Source organism: Rutidosis leptorrhynchoides, chromosome 2 (assembly GCF_046630445.1).
Source record: "Rutidosis leptorrhynchoides isolate AG116_Rl617_1_P2 chromosome 2, CSIRO_AGI_Rlap_v1, whole genome shotgun sequence".
Taxonomy (NCBI): Eukaryota; Viridiplantae; Streptophyta; class Magnoliopsida; order Asterales; family Asteraceae; genus Rutidosis; species Rutidosis leptorrhynchoides.
In genome coordinates, this window is record NC_092334.1 from 336,661,001 (window position 1) to 336,678,259 (window position 17,259).

General features: G+C 32.3%; 1 protein-coding gene across 1 annotated transcript; it reads left to right on the top strand.

The window, feature by feature from the left end:
• Nucleotides 1–4,525: 4,525 nt before the first annotated feature.
• Nucleotides 4,526–5,269, top strand: LOC139888848 (uncharacterized). Its single transcript, XM_071871831.1, has one exon. It carries the CDS (start codon nucleotides 4,526–4,528, stop codon nucleotides 5,267–5,269), a length of 744 nt encoding a protein of 247 aa, XP_071727932.1.
• The last annotated feature ends 11,990 nt before the right edge of the window (nucleotides 5,270–17,259 follow it).

Consider the following 17,259-nt stretch of genomic DNA (forward strand, 5'->3'; position numbering starts at 1 on the left):
CTCGTACTCTTTAAGTAATCGAATTGTTTTATCTATATTACTCAATAGTGATAAAACTCTATATACCAACTCATATTCGTCATAAAAACATTTTTATGGTTAGCCATGATCAAATTTCGGGACGAAATTTCTTTAACGGGTAGGTACTGTGACGACCCGAAAATTTCCGACCAGATTTAAACTTAATCTTCATATGATTTCGATACGATAAGCAAAGTCTGTAATGTTGAGTCTCGAAAATTTTGAAACTATGTTTATATATTCAATTGACCTTCGACTATTTCCAACGATTCACGAACAACTATTTGTTAATAGATTCATATATATTTAAGTATGTATATATATATGTACATGAATATTAATTGTAAATATATAAGATTAAATATTAAATTTAATTATTTGAAAACATATATTTAATGTATTTAACTATATAATATAACATGAATCTATATATATATATATATATATATATATATATATATATATATATATATATATATATATATATATATATATATATATATATAATGTATATTAAAAATAAATATTAAAATGATTGTAATACTCGTCTGATATTCCGATTAATATTAAGCAAGTTAAATTTAAACTTATATAATTTTAAAATAAACGGTGATTCGAAAATGAGTTTTATAAATTTTAGGCTTATTAATAATGTATATAGATGTTGTTTGTCAAATTTTAAAATTTTTATATTTTGCTTGGAGGTTGGGAGTGATTAATTAATGTAACTTTTATTTAATAGTTAATGACCAAACTTTATACCATAATGACCTAAATAAATAAAGATACTTAAATTAAAATTTTGATATTTTTCCGAAGACTTTTATCCGCCCCTGATTTCAAATAGTGCACGATACCCGGGCCATGAAGGAGTGTCGGCAGATAAATAATCATGTACTCCCGTGAATTAAATTAATATAGTGACTTTTCCCTGTTTTTGTTTTAATCCCAACTATCTAATCTATCTCTATATATTTACATATACATAGATAACAAAAGAGATATCTATCCATCTATCTACTCCGATTCTGTTTAATTATCAACCATCACCACCATTTGGTTAACATCTTCCCTCACTTCACTATCTCAACACCTAATCCTTCTTCTTTGGCCACCACACCATCACCTCTGGTTACCACCATCCTCGCCACCTTCCATCTCTCTCATCCTCTTCTCTCTCTATTGGAAACCATCTAAAACAACCAACACCACAATTATGAAACCCGTCACAACCCACCACCTCACGGCCACTCTCACCACCGTGAACCTTCACCATATACCACCCCAAATCACCACCCTATATCTCTATCTATCTCTCTCTCTCTCTAACTTGATTGTGAAACAAACCATAACCAAAACCACCACACGCCACCGTCACCACCATTTATTTTTATTTTCTCTTTCCTTCATTGGTTCTGCAGCTCATCGCTGCTGTCTTTCTTTCTGCTTCTGCAGCTCACCAATTGACGTGAATTACAGAATATTGATGTGGTGTGCATGTTGTTGCTACTCTAGACCGATGAGATATCGATGATACTACTGCCCTACTTCATTTTTTTATTTTTTTATTTTTTTTCCTTCCTTTTAAACGATGATGATGAAGACAATAATGAAGCAAGGCGACGCAAATAAGATAAAGGATGATGATAGTGTTAACGGTGATGAAGAGTAGACGATCCAAGAAGATGATGATGGGATATGAAGAAAATGATGAATGGTTTTTGGTTTGGTTTTAGAAGAAGAAGAAAATAAAAACGAGTTTTATAAATTTTTAGTTAGTAGATAAAACAGAAATGAAGGGAATGGTTGAGCGGTTAGGGGAGTGGTCTTTAAACAATAGGTCCTGAGTTCGATCCTAGCTTGCACCAGTTTTTTTTCTTTTTAATTTAACAGTTGGACCGAAAACCTGCTATTGGGCCGAGTCCCTTTCCTCCTGTTGGGCCGTAATGAAAATAAAAGGGTTAAATAAATCAAAGGCTAGTATTAATCAGGAAAAACAGAACTGGAGCCATGGTTAAGGGGTTTTCGGATTTAACGAGAGGTCGAAGGTTCGAGCCTCATCTAGAGCATTCTTTTTAGGAAAAAGCTTTCAAAGGGTATACACTTCATTTTTTTTTTCAATTATTATTATTATTATTATTATTATTATTATTATTATTATTATTATTATTATTATTATTATTATTATTATTATTATTATAAATTATTATTATTGATATTGGTAATACTGTTATTGACTAGTTAGTGTTATAATGTTATTATTATTATTATTATTATTACTATCATTAATACAAATAATATTATTACCATTAAAATTAGTATCAAGTATGATCATTTTGTATATATAGTATTAATATGCAAATTATAATCATCATTAATATTAGCATTCTTATCATATGTATAGTTATTATTTTTACTAAGGAGATTAAGTATCATTATCATTAAAGTTAGTATATTTGGAGTACCCTTTAAACATTAATTTTAGTATTGTTAATTATACGAACATTAAAATTTCTATTAAAACAATAGTTATTATTAAACTTACCATTACTATTAAAAATACTATTTTTGCTAAAACTATTATTTTTACTTTATCAATTTTTAGTAAAATTACCATTTTTATTAAAATTACTATTATCAGAATTATTATTATTCTTAAACTAGTATTACCACAATTGATAATTTTTACAAAACAAAATATATATGTATATATACTAATACTACATAAATTTTTTTCGTTTAAACCAATAACCTTAATTAAATATCGAATTAAATATCATAATGAAAAGTAAGTATTAATAAAATTATATATATAAGAATATTAATCTTAAAACATAAAATAATATGTATACACTTGTTTGACTACGAGTATTTGTTTTAATATATATGCAAATGATATAGGTTCGTGAATCCGAGGCCAACCCTGCATTGTTCAGTTGTTCAATATCGTCATATGTATTTTTACTACAAAATACAGTATGGTGAGTTTCATCTGCCTTTTTACCCTTTATATTTTTGGGCTGAGAATACATGCGCAATTTTTATAAATGTTTTACGAAATAGACACAAGTAATTGAAACTACATTATATGGGTGAATGATCGTAGCCGAATATGCCCCTTTTACTTGGTAACCTAAGAATTAGTAAACCAGTCTACTAATTGACGTGAATCCTAAAGATAGATCTATTGGGCCTAACGAACCCCATCCAAAGTACCGGATGCTTTAGTACTTCGATGTTGTTTTTATCATGTTCGAAGGATTTCCCGGAATGATAGTGGATATTCTTATATGCATCTTGTTAATGTCGGCTACCAGGTGTTCACCATATGAATGATTATTTTTGTCTCTATGCATGGGACGTATATTTATGAGAACTGGAAATGAAAATCTTGTGGTCTATTAAAATGATGGAAATTAATGTTTATGATAAACTAATGAACTCACCAACCTTTTGGTTGACACTTTAAAGCATGTTTATTCTCAGGTACGAAAGAAATCTTCTGCTGTGCATTTGTTCATTTTAGAGATATTACTTGGAGTCATTCATGATATATTTCAAAAGACGTTGCATTCAAGTTGTCGAGTTCATCAAGATTATTACTAAGTCAATTATAGTTGGATATATTACGAAATGGTATGTATGCCGTCAACTGTCGATGAAATGAAAGTTTGTCTTTTAAAAACGAATACAATGTTTGTAAAATGTATCATATAGAGGTCAAGTACCTCGCGATGTAACCAAATGTAATGTATTCGTCCAGATGAATTAGGACGGGTCGTCTCATTATTGATGCGCATTATATGTTAAGGTCGGTTACCAAGCCAAGCAATGAAAGTAAAGTGAATGTTATGTATCGAGAGAATGATTTTATACACAGGTTATGTGTATGTTATTTTGTGCACGAGATATGTGTACGGTTATTAAAAATCGCGAGGCAACCTACGGGGGAGAAAAGGATACGAACCTACTCTGCTAAGCATTATGAAAAATGGTTTCGTACACGAGATACGTGTACTGTATTTAAATCTTGTGGTCTATCGAAATGATGAATTTTATTGTTTATGTTAAACCTATGAACTCACCAAGCTTTTGGTTGACACTTGAAAGCATGTTTATTCTCAGGTATTAAAGAAATCTTCAGCTGTGCATTTTCTCATTTTAGAGGCATTACTTGGAGTCATTCATGACATATTTCAAAAAACGTTGCATTCGAGTCGTTGAGTTCATCAAGATTATTATTAAGTCAATTATAGTTGGATGTATTATGAAATGCTATGCATGCCGTCAATTTTCGATGTAACGAAAGTTTGTCTTTTAAAAACGAATGCAATGTTTGTAAAATGCATCATATAGAGGTCAAATACCTCGCAATGAAATCAACTATTGTGAATCGTTTATAATCGGTATGAACGGGTCCTTTCATTCTTCTTCTTCTTCTTCTTCTTATTCTTCTTCTTCTTCTTCTTCTTTCTGTTGCTGAATCACCCAAATCCTCCCTTCAATGGCCGATCACAAATACCATCATGCTTTCAATGTGTCAAAAATCAAAAACCACATTCCTATTACCCTAGAACTCAACAAATCACAATACACAACCTGGGCAGAACTATTTAAAATTACCTGCACTGCATTTGATGTCATCGATCGCATCAGTACTCCAACTCAATCGTCTGATTCTACTACCTCAGACACCTCTTCCACTCCAGATCTTGCCACCTGGAATCTCCTAGATGTAATTGTCCTCAATTGGATGTATGACACTGTCTCGATTGAAGTACTAAATTCAATCTTTGAATCTGGTTCTACATCAGCCAAAACTTGGTCTCGAATTCAAAACCTTTTCCAAGATAACAAAAGTTCACGAGCCTTATATCTAAATCGCCAATTCTCAAACATCAAACTCAATAACTTTCCAAATGTATCAGCTTATTGCCAAGAACTCAAGTCAGTTGCAGATCAATTAGCTAATGTTGTTGACAAAGTGTCCGATCCAAATATGGTTCTTCAGTTAATTGTCAGTTTGAATGACAACTATGACACAATTGGATCACAACTGGCTCACATCGATCCCTTAACATCGTTTTATCAAGCACGCTCGATGCTTCTTCTGGAAGAGACACGCAAACAAAAACAAACCCTTCAATCTTCAACCTCAACTGATGCGGCTCTAATCAACACCACTGCTCCTGTCACTGCATTGAATCGGCATCCTGTTACTACAAATCAAAAGAAGAAAAAAAATTGATATTTTTTTTCTGGACGAAATGCACGAAAATTTAACAGGTCCTCCGGGAAAAGTATGCACGAAAATTTTCTCTTTTTGGAGCCAACTTTTTTCAGAAATGTAACACCCAAATATTCATGGTACATAGAGTGCAAATGGCGTACATAAATGTATAGTGCATGGCGTAAATTAAAAAGCTCAGGAAACTGCTCAGACCACTGTGCGCGCTGCGCACCACTAAGTGAGCGCGCCGCGCACACTGCCAGCGACAGAATTCTATTTTTCTGCTTTTTGAGTTTAATGATGGGCATTTTGGTCATTTCACTTGGGGTCGGATCTGTGGCCATATCAACTGGTTTGGATCCAATTGTGGATCAATTTCACATCCATTCATCACTCTTATCTCCAAACCCTAGTGAGAGAAGAGTTTAGAGAGAGAAAGCTTCATTTGGGGAAGAAGGAGTTGGATTCTCACCAAAGCTCGGGTTTTAAAGTTGTTCATCTCGTTCACGGCTACGTTGTGGTAGTTTCGGTAAGTTTAAACTCCGAATTTCATTGGTTGATTTTGGTACTCGAGTTAGAGTTTGAACTTAAAATTGTTAAGAAACCCATTTAAACTCATGAAGTGAGTTTATTGATGCTAGTAATCGGGTTATTGGTTGTTGTTGGTGGATTTTGGGTTGGTGAAAAAATTGGCCATGATTAGGACTTGTATTTGGGTTTAATCACTAGGATTAGTGATTATGGAAGTGTTAGAACCCATTTGGTGTATTTGAAAGACTAATTTTGAAAATGAGTCAAAATTGGGGTTTTGGTTGATTTTGAGAATGATAAGTGTTTAACACTTAAGATTGGGTTCAACTGGCATAATAAGACCATTTTCACTTGTGTTAGTGATTATTGGATAGTTTGGGCGCGTTTTGGGTTTGTAAGTGCAATTGGTCGAATTTGCACTAAGGGTCGAATTGAGTTGGTTTGTAAATCCACTCTAAGTGTGTTGTTGTAATTGTGATGATGGAATAGGTACATTTCATCGGCGAGTTGCGGATTATTCGATAGCATTTCATCAAGGCGACAAGGTGAGTGGAATGATTATACATGTGTGTGACGATCGCTCCGAATCCATATGGACGAACACGTCATTCATTGATTTCATTGCGAGGTATTTGACCTCTATATGATACGTTTTGTAAACATTGCATTCTTTTGAAAAGGCACACCAAAAATGAATATTTAAATCAAAGGTTTTCGACATCTGATGATTTCTACATATAGACAATTACCGTATATAATAGTTTACAATAGTACATCCGTTGACAATGCAGTCAAAATAAGGTACATGATGATGAATTGGTGAATGCAACATTTTCTTGAAAAATATGCCATATAAGACTCCATGCACATAGCTTGTCTATCATATAAGCAAACAGCGGAAGACTTCTAGGGAACCTGAGAATAAACATGCTAACAAGTGTCAACACAAAGGTTGATGAGTTCATAGTTTGTATGTTTCGCATAATCTGTATATAAAGATGGATCACAAGATTTCAGTTGTTTCATCCAGAAACGTTTATCGAAATATTCTACAAAATTGAGCACCCTGGTAACTAAACTTAACGTATATATAATTTATACCCTTTGTATAATCATCTTAATAATACACGCAAACCAACGTGTACGCTTCTCAAATAGCATACGTCCGTTAAAAGGCTAGTGCTCTAGCTCGGACGGGGATATCAAGCCCTATAGATCCATATATAACTACTCGCGCCCACCAGTTCTTATAACCGGCAGTTAACAGTTACCAAAGCTAAGGGATTTTCGGTTCAAACTCAGTGTAGAATTTAGTATGTACTTGTATCCATTGCGTTTAAAATAAAGTGCATGTATTCTCAGCCCAAAAATATATATTGCAAAAGCAATTAAAAAGGGATCAATGAAACTCACACATATAAATATTGTAAATCAGTTAATAAAGCATTTGCATGTATTCTCAGCCCAAAAATGTAGAGAGTAAAAGGGATCATATGAAACTCAACTTAGCAGCACATAAAGTTGTTCATCGTAATGTGACCGAAACTCGGTATATCAAATAATCGTAGATCTCAACCTAGAGAACATATGTTGGTCAATAAATGTCTATCAAGCTAGGTCAGGTCATAGTGTATCACAATCCTAATGCTCGAAATTGACATACAAAAGTTATTCAAAGTTGTTTCAAAAAGTCAATTTTGACAATAGTTCAACAAACGAGACGTACCTTATATAAGGATTCATTTACTCGGTTGGTAATATTCAAAAATCCATTTTATCAATCTCGTAAACAAGTTGTTTAAGTATTAATCGTAGATTCAAAAAGCAATTCCAATTAATGTCAATTATAATTCAGTTGACCATATCTTTTGATTCGTTCCTCGAAACTATTCGATATCTAAATGAAAAGTTATTGATTTTTCGCCAGCTTTCCGAAAACATGTATATCATATACCTTTTACCCGTAATATGTGTATTTAATTCGTGATTTATTATAAACTGTTTAACGACGAAATTTAGCATACAAGCATGTATAAATATATACACTCGAGCACTAGTATGTATACACTATTAATTTATAAAATATAAAATATAAATGCTTACGTATTAATATTGAGATTCAATATTGTAGAAAAGTACGTAGACGTAACGGAGATGATAAACACTAAGTTTGATTCACAATTATACCCCCGAACATTACCCATAACCTCCTTGGCAATAACCCATAATTTCCTTAGCTTTAATTCACTCGAAAATCATTTTTGAAATCGTTTGAACATGACCTCGTCGTAGTATTTTATGTATAATACTAATAAAAATAATATTAATACTACTGATAATAATAAGATTAATATTAATATTAATCTTTAATAATAATAATTATAATAATAATAATAATAATATTAATAATAATAATAATAATATAAATAATATAAATATTACGGAGTATATATCTATATATGTGTAACTGTGTGTGATTGTTCGAGCAAAACAATTGAATTTATAGTACCTTTTCTGAAAAAGCACCCCATGCGATCGCATGGGATTTGTGCTTCAAGGCCATGCGATCGCATGACCCTCTGATCCAGCTCACAAACTTTTAACTTTTTGTTTGTCGACATAATTTTATATAATATATATAATATATTTAATTTATATAATTAATTATATATTATATTAAATTCACATGCATAGTTGACTTGTAATTTTTGTTCCGATAAGTCGTACGTCATCATTCGACTTATGTCCCGGTTTCGGTTTTTAAAATGTCCTTTCGTACGCTGAGAAAACTTGTATTTTACATTTCGTGTCACGTACCTTTGTGAAAATATAGCCTTAAATTATCCCTAAACTATACCACTCAAAGTATATCTTAAACTTTCGAGTATTTTGATCATTTACTTCTATAAATCATCGTCTCGCTATTTGTTAATATATATATAATAACAATTTATTTTTATGACCAAGTTAATATTATATTTTATCGTATTGTTAAATATATATTTTCGATATTAATAAACACGTTTTAAAATACATATCGCAAGTTATTCATATATCTAATTCCAACAGTTGATATTCCTTATTATTGTATGTGTCCAAATTACGTTATTTAAACAAACACTTTACCATTTATTCCGAATACCGTTAAGAATGAATGATTTCCCAAATCAACGTGGACCTTACAACAGAGACCCGTAATAATATCATAATCCTTAAGGGACTCAATAATTATCTTTTAATTCAATCGTTTGGCTTAATCTTTTAACTCTGTATCTAAATATATCAATCAGATAATCAAACCAATAAGTTTAATGCACAGTATCATATACTCAACACTTTGTTACGTTTTCAAGTTATGGTATATATATGTATCTATTTACCTATAATTGTTCGCGAATCGTTGAGAACAATCGAAAGGTAATTGAATAGTTCAAAAATTTTGAGATTCAACTTTACAGACTTTGCTTATCGTGTCGAAAACATTAAATCATTTAAAGATAAAGTTTAAATTTGGTCAGAAATTTCTGGGTCATCACAGTACCTACCCGTTAAAGAAATTTCGTCCCGAAATTTAAGTGAGGTCGTCATGGCTACCAATAAAAATGTTTTCATGATGAATATGAGTTGATAAATAGAGTTTTATCACCGTTGAATAATATGGATAAAACAATCCGATTTCTCGAAGCGTATGAGAGAAGTTATCGTAAAAGAGTGAAATGAAAGAACAGAGATTCGTCTTAACTTTTGATGTAGTTACGATTGATTTCTGGAATTTAAGGAATAGAAAATCTTCATAATCTAAATAAGATTTGATTCTTCGAAATTTAAGGAAATTAAGATTTCCTTTAAATGCGTAATCTGCCTCGATTGTTATGTCTGATATTTCGCTATAGATTAACCACTTCCGTTTCATTATTTTCACCACTCCTACATCTTCTTCCTTATTTTATACTTCCAAAAGATTGTGAAATGCTTAATCCAGTTCTGATTCTTGATATTTTCTTGGCTATCGTATCCTTCATTCTTCTTTTTCATCTGCCACCAGAGGAAGTTATTTTCTTCTACTATTACCTTGGGGTTATAGTATTTTTCATTCTCCCGTGTCTTTATATTGCTATACGCATTGATATACACGGTTTGTAATTTCGGGGTTGTTATCGGGCTTTATATTCTCCATTATATTTCGGAGCTTCATTCTTTCGTTTTCTCTTCCCAACCTTAAGTCAAGCGGATAATGGTCCAGAATTCGTAGCTATACATTTCGGAATGAACATAGTTAATGTTCTAAGAAAGAAATTGTAATGACACGATCTTGATTTGTCAAATTACCAGAATATCTGGAAAAGACCGAATCATCAAGAAAAGTATTTTCTTGATATATTTAAAGATTAAATAGAATGAAAGAGTTATGTAACATGGTTCATGATGAGGGTGTGATCTGTGAACCTTTATCACGTTCTATTAGAAACTCAACACGACTTACTGTAATATAATCACGTTGATCAAGTGTCATTATATTATACTAACTCATGCTTCAATTCCCAACATTACTTCAAAACATCTATTTTTCGAATTTTTCAGATTTTAGAAACTAAAATAGTTTCTTTTATGATGTAACACAGATAGCGCGAAGAGATGAATGATTTCAGATAAGAATGGTTATAAAAAAATATTTTCAGAAATATCGAGGATATTTATAATGAAAGATACGATGATATTTTAGAATTTCTAATATCAGAGGATGATGCGGAAAATCTGTCTGTGAAGGTTTAGAATAAGAAGTAAGGTTCTTACTAATGGTTTCAGCAGACACTGAATCATTTGGATTCTTTGAAGGCAGGTTCAGTCTTTGTGATTTATCTACAGCTTCTTTCATACTTTACTCAATCCGTTTTTCAGTTCCAAACCTTCTCTTTTTCTCAGCTTTACCACCATACTATTCTTTATCATCAAACTTTTGACTGTTAAGGTCGTTTACAGTTTTTGCTGCTTCATCAGCATTTTTCCAATTTCAGAGAACTAGTTCATAGTTTGGGATGTTTTTCAGAAACTTCACATTCGAAGTATGTAAGTCTAGAAGATAGACATTATATGTATATATATAACTGTTGGCATAGAATTGCTGCGAAATTCGAAATACTGATTGCTAATTCTCGATAGTTGGTATGGCAATTTTCGTTACAAGATGTAAATGAGTACATGATAGGGTTTCAATGAGTATAAGGATTTTTTCGAAAGATCAAGGATCAATGAGGTTGTTGGTAAATTTACTGCTAATGTGGTGGAACATGAAAGGTTCCCCGATAACAAGAATGTATATGTCAAGATTATAATAAGGCTAATCTGAAAAGTCGAGGTTGACTGGTTGAATGGTTGATAATACTGGATACTTTGAAAATGGATTGCAAGATTATTTTCGGTAAAAAAACAACATTAAAGGATCTTGCACAGTTTTGAAGTCAAAGTATAGCTTTGAAAGATGTAGAGATCTAAGAATGATGTCACCGGTTCAGAGTTATGACTTGGATTCTGATCCGTCAATATCAGAATATGTAATTGAATTTGTATGAAAATGATTGTATATCGTTGTGAGTATTGTTAATAATTTTTGAATCAAAATTGAAGAATGTACAGTGTAACATATTAATTGCGAACTTATATATTTTCCGGGTATTACCTACCCGTTAAAGATTTCACAATTAATACTTTGTACACAAGAATTTTTATTACCGTCTTTATGAAAATATATGTATGTATATTTTCTTCAGATGTAACACAGATTTAATGAGTTAATATCATATTAAGCTCATTTAATTTTCGGCTTGACTTAGAAATGATTAATCTCTAAAACATTAAAGATTACATAATCTTTGAGAAGTATTTCGCTAATGTAATCGATACTTCATTATTTATTCTTATTGATATTCCTCGGTGAAGGATGTTGGTGCTCGTGAAATTTTTGTGAACCTTACAAGGCACATATGATGTTTTCTGGAAAGTTTCGAGTATATCGAAATTGAAAATGTAAAATCAATTATGTAATTGATTAATACACTTGGTTTATTATGAAATGGAATTCATGGAGTTGAAACGGAGATTGTAGTTAACAATGGTTAAGTTGTTAAGGAATGATGTACACCATTGCATATTAGTAATATGAACTAACCGAGTAGTACCTACCAGTTAAGATTCACACGTAATAGCTTAGTACGAAAATATTTATTTTGATTTCAAAATTCATATATATTAAATATACATAAAATTTCTTCAGGGGAAATGAGTTAATACTTCATCGGTTATTGTTGCTGGTATTTCTTGGTAACTACGGTGCGTATGACGTTGATGCTCGTGGAACAGATTGTGAAGTTGAGGTTTGCGATGCGGATGTTGTTGGTGGTGGTAATGGTACTGTTGGTGTTGTTGTCGGTGGTACTGTTGATGCCGGTGATGCTGCTGGTGTTTGTAACCTTTGCACCATATTCTCCAAAGCCACTACCCGAGCACGAAGCTCGTTGACTTCTTCTACTACACCGGGATGATTGGCGGTTCGGACGAGCGGATGAATAAGATCCAGAATTTGAGATAGTATATTATCGTGACGAGATACTCTGGAAATTAGAGAGAAAATGGTGTATCGAACAGGTTCGCCGGTAAGTGCTTCAGGTTCTTCGCCAAGAGGGCATTGTGGTGGATGGAATGGATCGCCTTCTTCTTGTCTCCAATAATTAAGTAGGCTACGAACCCATCCCCAATTCATCCAGAATAGGTGATGGCTGATTGGTTGATCCATTCCAGTTACACTGTCTTCAGAATTCATTTGAATATCCATTTCGGAATAGCTGTCGGAGTTTAAGGAATTTGAACTAGATACGGGATCCATCTTGTATAATTAGAGAGATGATTTTTGATATGAAATAGATTATAGAATTTAGATTGGTACTCTTCAATACATAATTTACATATGTATATATAATACCAAAATTCCATAAATCACGGAGGAATTTTCGAAAGATGTCAGGAAAAGTTTACAGTAACAGATACGCTAAGATATGAATTTTGTCTATACACTATCTATGCAATCAATGCAATAAGATGCGTTTAGACTTTAGATGATAAACATGTAATTTCTGACAAGAAATGATAAGCAAAACTTTTAACATGCAGACACGGTCGAAGTCCAGACTTACTAATGCATCCTAACCACTATCAGTTAGACACACTCATGCAAGACCTGGTTCTCTAGGACCAACGCTCTGATACCAACTGTGACGATCGCTCCAAATCCATATGGACGAACACGTCATTCATTGATTTCATTGCGAGGTATTTGACCTCTATATGATACGTTTTGTAAACATTGCATTCTTTTGAAAAGGCACACCAAAAATGAATATTTAAATCAAAGGTTTTCGACATCTGATGATTTCTACATATAGACAATTACCGTATATAATAGTTTACAATAGTACCTCCGTTGACAATGCAGTCAAAATAAGGTACATGATGATGAATTGGTGAATGCAACGTTTTCTTGAAAAATATGCCATATAAGACTCCATGCACATAGCTTGTCTATCATATAAGCAAACAGCGGAAGACTTCTAGGGAACCTGAGAATAAACATGCTAACAAGTGTCAACACAAAGGTTGATGAGTTCATAGTTTGTATGTTTCGCATAATCTGTATATAAAGATGGATCACAAGATTTCAGTTGTTTCATCCAGAAACGTTTATCGAAATATTCTACAAAATTGAGCACCCTGGTAACTAAACTTAACGTATATATAATTTATACCCTTTGTATAATCATCTTAATAATACACGTAAACCAACGTGTACGCTTCTCAAATAGCATACGTCCGTTAAAAGGCTAGTGCTCTAGCTCGGACGGGGATATCAAGCCCTATGGATCCATATATAACTACTCGCGCCCACCAGTTCTTATAACCGGCAGTTAACAGTTACCAAAGCTAAGGGATTTTCGGTTCAAACTCAGTGTAGAATTTAGTATGTACTTGTATCCATTGCGTTTAAAATAAAGTGCATGTATTCTCAGCCCAAAAATATATATTGCAAAAGCAATTAAAAAGGGATCAATGAAACTCACACATATAAATATTGTAAATCAGTTAATAAAGCATTTGCATGTATTCTCAGCCCAAAAATGTAGAGAGTAAAAGGGATCATATGAAACTCACCTTAGCAGCACATAAAGTTGTTCATCGTAATGTGACCGAAACTCGGTATATCAAATAATCGTAGATCTCAACCTAGAGAACATATGTTGGTCAATAAATGTCTATCAAGCTAGGTCAGGTCATAGTGTATCACAATCCTAATGCTCGAAATTGACATACAAAAGTTATTCAAAGTTGTTTCAAAAAGTCAATTTTGACAATAGTTCAACAAACGAGACGTACCTTATATAAGGATTCATTTACTCGGTTGGTAATATTCAAAAATCCATTTTATCAATCTCGTAAACAAGTTGTTTAAGTATTAATCGTAGATTCAAAAAGCAATTCCAATTAATGTCAATTATAATTCAGTTGACCATATCTTTTGATTCGTTCCTCGAAACTATTCGATATCTAAATGAAAAGTTATTGATTTTTCGCCAGCTTTCCGAAAACATGTATATCATATACCTTTTACCCGTAATATGTGTATTTAATTTCGTGATTTATTATAAACTGTTTAACGACGAAATTTAGCATACAAGCATGTATAAATATATACACTCGAGCACTAGTATGTATACACTATTAATTTATAAAATATAAAATATAAATGCTTACGTATTAATATTGAGATTCAATATTGTAGAAAAGTACGTAGACGTAACGGAGATGATAAACACTAAGTTTGATTCACAATTATACCCCCGAACATTACCCATAACCTCCTTGGAAATAACCCATAATTTCCTTAGCTTTAATTCACTCGAAAATCATTTTTGAAATCGTTTGAACATGACCTCGTCGTAGTATTTTATGTATAATACTAATAAAAATAATATTAATACTACTGATAATAATAAGATTAATATTAATATTAATCTTTAATAATAATAATTATAATAATAATAATAATAATATTAATAATAATAATAATAATATAAATAATATAAATATTACGGAGTATATATCTATATATGTGTAACTGTGTGTGATTGTTCGAGCAAAACAATTGAATTTATAGTACCTTTTCTGAAAAAGCACCCCATGCGATCGCATGGGATTTGTGCTTCAAGGCCATGCGATCGCATGACCCTCTGATCCAGCTCACAAACTTTTAACTTTTTGTTTGTCGACATAATTTTATATAATATATATAATATATTTAATTTATATAATTAATTATATATTATATTAAATTCACATGCATAGTTGACTTGTAATTTTTGTTCCGATAAGTCGTACGTCATCATTCGACTTATGTCCCGGTTTCGGTTTTTAAAATGTCCTTTCGTACGCTGAGAAAACTTATATTTTACATTTCGTGTCACGTACCTTTGTGAAAATATAGCCTTAAATTATCCCTAAACTATACCACTCAAAGTATATCTTAAACTTTCGAGTATTTTGATCATTTACTTCTATAAATCATCGTCTCGCTATTTGTTAATATATATATAATAACAATTTATTTTTATGACCAAGTTAATATTATATTTTATCGTATTGTTAAATATATATTTTCGATATTAATAAACACGTTTTAAAATACATATCGCAAGTTATTCATATATCTAATTCCAACAGTTGATATTCCTTATTATTGTATGTGTCCAAATTACGTTATTTAAACAAACACTTTACCATTTATTCCGAATACCGTTAAGAATGAATGATTTCCCAAATCAACGTGGACCTTACAACAGAGACCCGTAATAATATCATAATCCTTAAGGGACTCAATAATTATCTTTTAATTCAATCGTTTGGCTTAATCTTTTAACTCTGTATCTAAATATATCAATCAGATAATCAAACCAATAAGTTTAATGCACAGTATCATATACTCAACACTTTGTTACGTTTTCAAGTTATGGTATATATATGTATCTATTTACCTATAATTGTTCGCGAATCGTTGAGAACAATCGAAAGGTAATTGAATAGTTCAAAAATTTTGAGATTCAACTTTACAGACTTTGCTTATCGTGTCGAAAACATTAAATCATTTAAAGATAAAGTTTAAATTTGGTCAGAAATTTCTGGGTCATCACAATGTGCGTATATAATGTATCTATTTGTAGGGCGGGGGAGGGGCCGGGTATGCGTTGTCTATACCACCAAAGTTAGTGATATATTTCGTTGTACACTAACGATGGATATTTCGTTGTCCAAATTGCCCAAGAGTTAGTGATATATTTCGTTGTACACTAACGATGGACATTTCGTTGTCCAATCCGACCAAGAGTTAGTGATATATTTCGTTGTACACTAACGATTGCTTTGAACGGATATTTCGTTGTCCAATCCGACCAAGAGTTAGTGATATATTTCGTTGTACACTAACGATTGCTTTGAACGGATATTTCGTTGTCCGAATGGCCTAGGGATTAGTGATAAATTTCGTTGTACACTAACGGTTGTTATGAATACCGGTGGAAAATTCGAAGTACCATTCCCTTGTGTAATCGGTTAACCATGGTGACGTGTTGTAGTGTAACATTTTATATTATTCGAGTTATATATATGTTGTTGTGGTGCTAGCTTGTGGTCTTGAAGAATTTAGAGTTATACTTGCGAAGGTATGCTATGTAACTTGCTAGCGTGTATGAGGTATTTGTGTAAGTGTATGCAAGTAGCTATATTATATATGTATATGTATAATTATTGCATTCACTAAGCGTTAGCTTACCCTCTCGTTGTTTACCTTTTTTATAGATTTGCTTTGGAGACGGTGGCTCGGGTGAGCGCGGGGATTAGTGGACTTGCTTTGGATTTGGATTAGGATTGGGTAGCGTATCCCTAATCGCCATGCTCGGCTTTTATTTTGTGTTAGAAACTGGGGTCGAAAATTGTATTTCGTACTTAACTCGTAAAACGGGCCGATGTGGACCCGGTGTCGTAAAACTTGTTTATTATCAAAACGTGTTAGTTTTACTTATTATAATGTGTTGTGAAAACCGTTTGGTCTAATTGTGTCGGGAAGTCGAAGATCTTTTCGCGTGAAACGAACAAGTTGATCAGAACTGTCCAGGCCTCTGTGCGCGCCGCGCACAGAGGGTGGTGCGCTCCGCGCACTACACTGAGTATACAAAAAAAAAAAATTTTACGCGTATTTGGTTGGTTAACGGGTTGGGATGTTACAAGAAAATTAAAAAATTTAAATTGACTATTCTTTTCGAGACGACATGGTGTCGTCCGAAAAAATATGGTCAACAATTCAGAAAAGGCGGGACTGAAAAGCAGGTTTTTTTCGTCGTGTAGCGCCTTTTGCCGAGTCGTTCGAAAAATGTCGTGCC

Coding starts and splice junctions, on each gene's coding strand:
- LOC139888848 (XM_071871831.1), top strand. CDS start 4,526: ATGGCCGATCACAAATACCATCATGCTTTCAATGTGTCAAAAATCAAA.